This window comes from Heloderma suspectum, chromosome 2 (assembly GCF_057233095.1).
Source record: "Heloderma suspectum isolate Gila_16-S chromosome 2, 16-S_ref, whole genome shotgun sequence".
NCBI lineage: Eukaryota > Metazoa > Chordata > Lepidosauria > Squamata > Helodermatidae > Heloderma > Heloderma suspectum.
The window spans coordinates 372584796-372595526 of NC_139459.1; the positions used below are offsets into that span (position 1 = coordinate 372584796).

The window sequence follows — 10731 nt, forward strand, 5'->3', positions numbered from 1 at the left end:
CAACAGCACCCTCCCGCCCATGTTCCCCAGCAACTGATGTACATAGGGTGCATAGCCTCTGGTACTGGAGGGAGCACATAGCCACTAGGACTAGTAGCCACTGATAGCCCTCTCCTCCAGGGATTTGTCCAACCCCCTTCTGAAGCCATCCGAATGGGTGGCCATCGCTACATCCTCTGGCAGCACATTCTGAATTGCTCACCAGCTCCACCCCTTTTGTCTTTGTCCCCCCCCACCCCTGGAATGCCCCCCCCCAATGGAATTCAGCCCTTGGGCTGAAAGCGGTTCAACACCGGTGGTGATAACTACAGAACGGCAATTTCCTCTCTTTGCCCCTCCTGCCCCCCCCCCCCAAGTAACTGGACTACTGTAAAGTGCTGTACACCAGCGCTTGCACTGTCAAGTGTAAAGCAGTCGACAGCTGGTTGGCAGCTGTGTGAACTGAATTCTGGACTAGATGGACCCTTGGTCTGATCCAGCAGGGCTCTGCTCATGTTCTTATGGTGTTACGCTCTACATTGGGCTGCCTTTGAAAACTGTTTGAAATCTTCAGCTGGTCCAGAATGCTGTGGCCAGTCTGTTGAGCAGAGCATTTTTTATTTTTACTTTTTTTTAGAAATCGGGGTGGGGGTGGGGTTATTCATGCTCTGCTCCAGTTGTTGTTGTTCAGACGTTAAGTCGTGTCTGACTCTTCGTGACCCCACGGACCACAGCACGCCAGGCCTTCCTGTCCTCCGCGCTCTCCCGGAGCGTGCTCAAGTCCATATTCATTGCATCGGTGATGCTATCTAGCCATCTCATCCTCTGCCGTCCCCTTCTCCTTTTGCCTTCAATCCTTCCCAGCATCAGGGTCTTTTCCAGGGAGTTTTCTCTTCGCATTAGGTGGCCAAAATATTTGAGCTTCAGCTTCAGTATCTGTCCTTCCAATGAGCAGTCAGGGTTGATTTCCTTTAGGATTGACTGACTGATCTTTCAAACTAGAACAGGGACAGTTCTATGCCCATTTAATTTCCTTGCAAGTGAAATTGGCAAAGCTTCCTTTAGGATGCACAGCCAGGGAGGTTATCACCCAGAAGTAAAGTTGTCTTGTCTGCTGGAATGCATCCTGCCCCACTTCTTCATTGCACAGGGACCAGGGCGAACTTGCCTCCAATGCGCAGTGTAGCGATCTGGCAGCCATGCCTGTATTTGGTCCCCAACCACCTTCCACCCCCCCTTTCTTCCCCTATCCTTCTCCCCACACCTGAAACACGTAGAACTCCAGTGTTACCCCACCACTGGCTGAACCAATGACTGTGAAGCCCTCAGTCTTTCTCTGTCTCCTGCTGTCTTGGGAATTTTTAACAGGTAGAAGCAGAATGCCTGGATCGATCTGACGTGCAGGAGAATCACGCCGGGGGGTGGGGGATGGATGTGGTTGTGAGAGGATTTGCAGATTGCAAAGACGAGACCCCACCCTCGGTTTTCCCATCTGTAAAATGGGGATAATAAGAGAAGTTGGGGATGAGCTCAATGACGAGTGCACAGGGTCCCTGCAGTTAACAGATTGTGCCTGCCTGCCTGCCTGCCTGCCTGCTTTCTTTCTTACACACACACACACACACACACACACACACCCTCCTAACGAAGGGCATTTTGTTAATCTCAGTCCAGATGTCTGTGAACACCTGTCCATCTCTTCCTCCTCAACCACGCCAACCAATGTGTGCAGAAAGGAGTCCATCACATAGTTGTGTGGATGGGGAAGTAATACATTGTGTTTGAGGAACATGGGATCTTTTACTTGGGAAAGCATTGCCCCTTCAAAACTGGGAAAGGCATACGACAAGGCTGCATACTGTCTCCCTGCTTATTTAACTTACATGCAGAGTACATCATGAGAAACGCCAGGTTGGATGAATCACAGGTCGGAATTAAGATTGCCGGGAGAATTATCAACAACCTCAGATATGCAGACGATACCACCCTAATGGCAGAAAGCGAAGAGGATCTAAAGAGCCTCTTGTTGAGGGTGAAAGTGGAGAGTGCAAAAGCTGGCTTGAAACTCAACATTAAAAAAAACTAAGATCATGGCATCTGGCCCCATCACTTCCTGGCATATGGAAGGGGAAGAAATGGAAGCAGTGACAGATTTTATTTTCTTGGGCTCAAAGATCACCGCAGACAGTGACTGTAGCCATGAAATTAAGACCCTTGCTCCTTGGGAGGAAAGCTATAGCAAACTTAGACAGCATAGTAAGAAGCAGAGACATCACCTTGCCGACAAAGGTCCGTCTAATCAAAGCTATGGTTTTCCCAGTAGCAATGTATGACTGTGAGAGCTGGACTATAAGGAAGGCTGAGCGCCGAAGAATTGATGCTTTCGAACTGTGGTGCTGGAGAAGACTCTTACGAGTCCCCTGGATTGCAAGGAGGTCCAATCAGTCAATCCTAAAGGAAATCAACCCTGAGTGCTCATTGGAAGAACAGATACTGAAGCTGAAGCTCAAATATTTTGGCCACCTAATGCAAAGAGAAAACTCCCTGGAAAAGACCCTGATGCTGGGAAAGCTTGAAGGCAAAAGGAGAAGGGGACGGCAGAGGATGAGATGGCTAGATAGCATCACCGATGCAATGAATATGAACTTGAGCACGCTCCGGGAGAGAGCGGAGAACAGGAAGGCCTGGTGTCCATGGGGTCACGAAGAGTCGGACACGACTGAACAACAATCCACCCTGCTAGAAACAGCGGTAAGTAAAAGCTCTCTGAATACACTGTTAAGGGCTGCTGTGACATAAACAGTCATAGGCCAATCAAATACCTCCTCTCTCCCTTAATTTGCATGCTCTGAGCTCTATAGTAATAGACAATGTTAACCACACTCTATGACACCTTTCCCCAGCCTGGTGCTCATCAGCTGCTTTGGATTCCAACTCCCATCTGCCCCAGCCAGCATGGCCAATGGTTAGAGATTATGGGAACTGTAGTCCAAACGATCTGGATGGGAACAGGTTGGGGAGGGCTGCTTTATGACCTTTGTCAGCTAACTTTCGTTTTGTCAAGGAAGGCGCAGGTCAGGGGAAGGCATCACCCTAGAAAATGGCCTGCCGCCAAGTCCCTGTGGCACATGCGTTGGCCATCTCTCAGGTTGACTGTTGTGCGTCTGTGCAGGATGGAGCTGTCCGATCTGGCCATGACGACATATGCCTCATTTATATCCTGTTTAGACTACCGCAAGACGTTCTACGTGGGGCTGCCTTTGAAAAATGTGCGGAAATGTCAGCTGGTCTGGAAAGCGGAAGCCCAACTATTAACCAGAGCGGATTACAGGGAGTACGTGACTCTGTCATGACAACAGCTTCACCGGCCAGTGGGCTGTTTCTGACTGGTGTAGTGGTAAATTTTGGAGGGCAGGCATTCATCGTAACAGTCCCCCTAGGCAGGCCCCCAAGGAGAGTCCAGAAATGCAGGCAGCTGGGTTGATCCGTATCAACAAGCCAGTCCCAGCCCTTTTCATCTCCACCTGGAGCAGGTCTTTCCTAAAGCTCATGGGTCTGAACTGCCCATTCAAGACCAAGCCACCCCAACAGGCTTTGCAATACAACAGGGACAGCTCACAGGCATACACTGTTGCTGGGAAAATCCTTTCTCCCCCAGCTATTCTGAGGATTACAGCTCAGCGAGAACAGGGATGCCTGACGGGGTGGCAGAGGACACCTGCAGCCAGCGGAGGCTGGCGGCCCCGATGTCAGTGAGGCGGCAAATCTGCTCCGGGTTTCAGTCAGAACTCTAAAGGAGCTATCCAAGGTGACCTTGTATAGCTCCTTTAGAGTTCTGACTGGGTCAGACTGAAACCTGGAGCAGTTTCAATGCCCCACTGGCATCGGAGCCACCAGCCTCCACTGGATGCGTCCCTGGTAATAAGAAACATCCTGGTACTTTGATCCCGTGAGCCCTGACTCCGCTACACCACTGGTTTCCAGGAACAATGTAAAGCTGGTTATGGCCTATAAAGCTTGGGATCACGCTCTTTGAAAGGCAGCTTTCTCCCTTATGGGCCGGCCCAGGCTTTAAGATGCTCTGGAGAAGCACTTATTACATTTATATCCCACCTTTCTTCCATTGTGGAACTCAAGGTGGCCACATGTGGGTCCCAGGTGGTCTCCCCTCCAAGCACTGACCAGATCCAGACCTGCCATTTGACGGGGACATGAGAGAGGGCCTTCTCGGTGGCTGCTCCCAGGTTCTGGAACTCCCTGCCAAGGCAGACCAGGCTAGCTACACCGTTGTTCTTATTCAGACATGCTTGTAAAGGCTTCCCATTCTCCTGTATGAGCCTGTCTGGGCTTTAAGAAATAAGAACCTAAGGAGAGCTGTGCTGGATCAGACAAGGGTCCATCCAGTCCAGCATTCTGTTCACAGAGGCCAACCAGCCATCGATAGCCTTCTCCTTCATGAATTTGTCCACCCCTCTACTAAAGCCATCCAAACTGATGGCCATCACAACATCTTGTGGTAGAGAATTCCAGTTTAACTCTGTGCTGTGTGAAGGAGTCTTTCCTTTTATCTGTCCTGAATCTCGCACCAATCAGCTCCATGGGACAACCTCTTTGGGTTCTAGGATTATGAGAGAGGGAGAAAAACATCTCCCTATCCACTTTCTCCAAACCATGTTGAAACCATCCCTCATAGTGGACTGGCTCCAGCAACTTGATCATGTGGGTTGCCCTTTTCTGCCCCTTTTCAAACTCTACAATAGGCCGTGTCCAGCCAGATGGGCGATTAATACATTTAATAATAAATACAATATCCTTTTTTTAGATGCGGTGACCAGATCTGTACACAGTATTCCAAGTGTAGCTGCACCATAGATTTCTATAAGGCTGGGGTTTTTTCAGTACTTTTCCTAATTATGCCTAACATGGAATTTGCCTTTTTCACAGCTGCGTTGACATTTTCATCAAGCTGTCCACCACAACCCCAAATCTCTGTCTTGGTCCATCACCACTACCTCAGGTCCCATCAGCTTATATGCGGTTGAGATTTTTCGCCCCAAGGTGCATCGCTTTACGCTTGCTTACACTGAACTGCATGTGCCATTTTGACGCCCATTCTCCCACTTTGGAGAAATCCTTTTGGAGCTCTTTGTAGCCCACCCTAAATAGTTTGGTGTCATCAGCAAATTCAGCCACTTCTCTGCTCACTCCTTATTCCAGATCATTTATGAACAAGCTGGAAAGCGTTGGTTCCAATTAAGGACGCATGTACTGTGTGAAATCCGCTCCGTCTGTGTTTTGCGGATTGTCAGGCGCCTTTTGTCCCATCTTCCGTTCACAGACGGATTCAATTTTTTTTCCGTTATGTGGAAAAATACGCAAATAATTCCATAAGAGGGTTTGCAACAATTTATATAATTTACCTTTGTACCTAACATTTGGCATATTGTCCCCCATTCCGTTCAACTTTTCCTCAGCAGAAATGTGCGTATTTTCCTACGAATAAATATGACTACATTTCAGGAAAGTAAAAAAAAAAATCCGAACGTCCATGGACTCTGCACGGCCTGAGGGGGGGGTCACTCCGCAGTGGATTCCGCAGGTTGGTTTCTTAGAAATGTGAGCTTATTTTACTCCATTTTGAATTTCTCCAGCTTCCGTAGTTCCAGCAGAGATCTTTGTGGGACCCCACTGTTTAACAAAATCCAAGATCCTCCAATCATAGCAATACCAACGTTTGTTCTTGCGTGGTGTCTGAAACGTTTTTGCAGATTTTGCAGGGAGAAAAAGGACAAATTTGGTCTGGGCATGGGGCTGGAGGGTGGGCAGATGACCCTATTTGGTGGACAGGATTGGGCCTGGGCTTGCCAGCTACCAAACTCTGCATTCTATTGCAAGGTTACTGTTCAGGCTTCTGAAAGCCAGTGTGGTGCAGTGGTTAGAGTGCTGGACTAGGACTCGGTAGATCTGGGTTCTAGTCCTCACTCGGCCATGAAGCTCAGTGGGTGACTTTGGGCCAATCACTGATTCTTAGCCTAACCTACCTCACAGGGTTGTTGTGAGAATAACATGAAGAGGAGGAAGATTATGTAAGCCTTGGGTTCCTTGCAAGAGGAAAAAAAGGCAGGACATAAATGTAATAATCAATCAATAAAGAATGAGAATTACTGAAAAAATCTTAAGAATGAAGATTTCCCTAAGGTACAGCATACATTCCTTTTTGCAAGGGAAGCAACCGAGGTGGACATGAACTTGAAACAACAACAAACAGATATATTTAATTCAAAATGGAACAAGATCACTTGGAAAGGAAATCAAAGTTGGTCAGATCTGATAGCGTATGGGTCGGCGATGCCTCAGTCCCAATGTTTTCTCTTCGCGCCCTGCTTTGGACTGGTGCCAAGGGGGTGCGGGGGTGCCGGCGAGGAGCTCGAGACGTCCCCGGGACTCGGGGTCGGCAGGCAATGGGGTTCAGCCTGGTTGCTGGTGGAGGGACCCACAAGGGGCAGCGCTGGGTCAGATCCCGGGTTGTTGCTTTGCGCCCCGGGTTCCTCCGGAACAGCGGAACCCAGGGGCGCTGTGGCACTGTCCCCAGAGGCGTCGGCCTGCTTCTCGCCGGAGTCAGGAGCGGACCACGGTGGGCTGAACCCTGGGTACATGTTGCAGCCCGGAAAGGGGCCCGGCGAGGGGTACCTCTGGCTTGAAAAGGCCGTCGCGATGGCCTCCATGGCGGATGTTTGCCGCCCCATGAGATCGGCCAGGGTCTGGTGGGACCGCTCGATGGCGGCGATCATGCGGCGTGTCGTGGCACGGTCCTGCTCCCGCTCTTGCTTCTCCTGCCGCCGCTCTTGCTTGTCCTCCGCCCGTTCCTCCTGCCTCGTGCTCTCAAATGCCCTCAGGTCCTGCTGGTGCAGCTGCCGGAGGGTGTCCACGAGGTCAGAGTTCGTCTTGGAAGAAGACGACGACGTGGAGTCTGTCAGGCGCCTGGTGGACTCCAAGCGCTGCCTCCAGTTGCGCTCCCGCCTATAGCGCATGCGGTCGGTGCTGTTGACGGGCAACCTCCTCGGCTCCTCCACAGGCTCTGCGAGAAACACAGGGGGAAGAGGGAGAATGAAATGAAAGCAGAGCGTCACCCATCATTCCCTCTGTTTCTGATGTTCACGCTGTGCGTGCCATTCCTTACGAAGCCAAAAGGGCACCGCCCACATGCAAGAGGGAGGTATGAGGGGATTTGGGAGAAGCCCAAGTTTTGCACCGGTACAAAAAGTCTTTAGGAAAGAAAAAAACCATAAAAGGGAAACCCCAAATACAGCTCAACGAAGACTGAAGGGAGCAGGAGGCAGGCAGGCGAAGATTAGCTCAGGCACCTGCTCTGAATGGACTGTTACTCCTTTCCCCCACAGGGCTTTCTACCATCAACTACCTTGTGGGAAGGATCCTTTTGAGGATCCTTTTGTTATTTTTGAGGATCCTTTTTGTTATTTTCAGTCTTGTTTTATAATGTTTTTTGGAGATTTCTATGCAATGGCAAACCACCCTCTACAGTCTGCCATGAAAACACCAGTGAAAGTGGCATCCCTCTAGGAGTCAGCAATGACTCGGTGCTTGCACAGGAGGAACCTTTCCTTTCATGCACGTAATTTCTTGTCTTTCCCCCCTTTTTTCTGCACAATTTGTTTTTGTTTCGTTAAAATCATGATAAAAAAGATTACTAACAACAAATAATGGTTTTTCATTAATTTGTTGTTTTACTTATAGGTAGGATTTTATCCTGTAAGGCCAGGTATAAATAGTTGTAATAAATAAACAAAGATTGAGCCTCCTCAGCCGGCACTTCCGAAATGCTGACTTAACGGCTGTGGAGTGGAAATGGAAAACTGACAGACCATGAGGCAGTCTTTCTCTCTCACACACACACACACACACACACACACTCAGCCTAGCTGATCTTACAGGGTGGTTTTGAGGATAAAATGGGGGGACAGGCTGAGTGCGTATGTCAGGGATGCAGAATCCCTTTCAGCCTCAGGGCCACAATCGGTTCAGGGGCCACATTCCAGGGGTGGGTGTGGCCAAAGGGAAAAGGGGTGGGGCCAGCCCACGAAATACCAGTACATTTCAGCTTCAAGCCCTCGCCACCAATAACTACGCCTGAGGAAAGACATTGCAACCTTTTAAAACGAGGAAAAATCTGCATAAAAGCCGGGGGAACACTAAACCATTGACAGGCTGGGGAAAGCGTGTGGTTGTCCAAGAAACCCCGGAGGGCCAAATTCCGCACACCCGCTGCAAGTCATCCTGAGCTCCTTGGAAGAAAGGCCGGCAGGGAGAGGGTAAACATGTAATTAATAAATAGAAACCAGCCGCGATCACTCACCGGCTGCCTGAGGTTCCGCTGGGCTCTCCTTGGGGGACGACGGAAGAGTTGCGCTCTGAGGCGGCTGCTCGTTCTCCACAATCTGCACGTCGTCGTCGTCCTCGGGCACCTTCTGGGCTCGGTGCCCTTGCTCACCAGGGCCAGCTTGAAGCTCTCTGGGCAGGGCAGCCTGCGGCAACGGGGCAACAAAGCGCTGCTCTGGAGCCTTGGCCGCCTCGGCGCCTCCCCGTGCGATCCTGGTGGCTGCCATGGGGTTGAGGGGCAGCCGCTTCCGCCTCTTGTCCAGGCGCTCCACCACACCGGCGCCACACACCTTCCCGCAGACAATGCCCTTCCGGAGGCACAGGAACTGCTCCAGGAGCTTGAAGTAGGGGGCGGTCTTGGGGGCCCGGCCTGAGTGGAGGTTGCCGCACTTGATCTCCTTGTAGCCCCGCTTGAGGTCCTTGGCCCGGCTGCGGCACTGCTCGGCGTCTCGCTCGAAGCCCCGCTCCCGCAGCCGGTCGGCGATCCAGGCGAAGAGCTTCATGTTGCGATACTGCTGGCCCAGGGCGACCTGGACATCCTCTGCTTTCCAGATGTCGATGAAGGCAATGGTCTCCTTGCGGGACCAGGCGTCTCGCCGCCTCCGGGGCTCCGGGGAGGGAAGGTCCACGTCTGGAGGGCTCGGGATGGGATCGGACAAAGGGAAGTGCTCCACGGCCAAGCGGGAGGCCTCCGGGTCAGTGCCCAGATGTGTATGCTGAAGAAAAAGAAAATGAATAACAATGAAAGGAAATGAAAAAGAAGGGCATACGTTGCCAGGCAATTAGGAAAGCAGGAATCGGCTTTAGACGATGTTGGACAATATGTCCATTTAGTCCAGGTAGCGGGTCTCAGCAGCAAAGTGTCAGGAATGAATCTGAGCGTGTGGAGATGTCTAGCAGCTCAGATTTGGAATCAGAATGGGAACAGCCAGAATAGAGGAAGGCAGCCTCCCTAGCGAGCCCAGATACGGCGAGACTTTCTTCCCAAGACCTTGACACACCGATGGCCCAGCCTGAATAGCTCCCCAATTCCTCCACCGTTAGAACTCCAGTTTCAGAGGGAGAGGAGGAGGAGGGAGAGGGGTGTGACTTCAGGGACACTAGGGTCCGTCGCAAAGCGAAGCAGGAAAAGTGAGGGGCAGGGCTCAGATGCTCCACCAGTCTGGCCGCTCGTGGAAGCCAACGTAGGAGGGAGCCACCCAAAGGGAGGGGCATCCCTGCCAAGCATGTCTGGCCAAGAAGTTCATGCCCAGACTGCAGGGAGCTTCTCTAACTTCCACCTCGTATCCTGTTGATATTGGTAGATGTGTGGATTAGCTGGTTGTATGTATGTATATATGTATTTACTATACCGCCCAATAGCCGAAGCCCTCTGAGCGGTTCACAAAAGGCAGTCTGAGCGTTTCCTAGAATCTGCACTTGTAAAGAAGTGAGTCCGTTTGCTAATAAAGCCGCGTTAGCCTGAAGCTTTGTTTCCTGGAGTGTGTTGATTGCGAAGGGGGAGGATTAAGGAATGTGACACAAGGCGTCTCTCCCATCACTTCCTAGTAGAATCTTTAACTCCAATCTGTTGCACCTCTTTCAGCCCGAGGGCCGAACTCTACTTCTGAGAAGCTCCGGGGGCCCCACATCCCAGTGGTGAGCGTGACCAAAGGCAAAAGGGGCAGGGCTACGAAATACCAGCATATTTCATTTCAAGGCTCTAGCTGCCAGTAAAAAAAAGCCTTCGGAGAGTGGATTTGGGAGAGTGCACTGCTGCTGGCTTTTATCTTGGTTATTACTCTGGTTGTATTCTGTTTTAAACTTACGGTTTTATATTCTTTTATTATGTGATTGTATTTCATGCTTTAAAACTCATCACAAAGAAGAGAAACGGGCTCTCAGGATGCAAGATAAAATTTATTATAAGAAGCCCGACGTGTGTCGGCCTTTTTTTGTTTTTTGGGATCACTGGCTGAGTTGCCAGTGGACTGACGCAGGAGACAATGTTTTGCTGCAAAAATTCTGCAGCCTTTTTTCGTTAGTAATCCTCTGAAGAAGGCCTAAAATAAGAAAAAGGGCCGAAACGAGGTGGGCTTTTTATAATAAATTCTGACTTGCATCCTGAGAACCCGTTTCGCTTCTTCATAATCTACTTTGGCTGCTCAACTCCTTCTTATAATAAATTCTGTCTTGCATCCGGAGAACCCGTTTTGCTTCTTTGTAATCTACTTTGGATGCTCACCTCCTTCTGCTTTCGTGGTTTTAAAACTGCCCAGGGAGCTTCGGCTAATGGGAGATATAGAAACACCTAGTAGAATTTTTTCTAATTAGTTTATTTTTTACATTAAAAATAAACAAACATTACAACCTTTT

At 50.2% G+C, this 10731-nt stretch overlaps 1 protein-coding gene across 1 annotated transcript in view; it reads right to left on the minus strand.

The window, feature by feature from the left end:
- The window catches only part of LOC146356127 (uncharacterized), a 35400-nt gene that overhangs the window by 20516 nt on the left and 4153 nt on the right, over nt 1-10731 (minus strand). The window contains exons 3-4 of the mRNA XM_084830019.1: nt 8354-9092; nt 6344-7057 (exon numbers count right to left, since the gene is read on the minus strand). Coding sequence (XP_084686145.1) covers nt 6344-7057; nt 8354-9092 — 1453 coding nt within the window. The remainder of the gene's footprint in view (nt 1-6343; nt 7058-8353; nt 9093-10731) is intronic.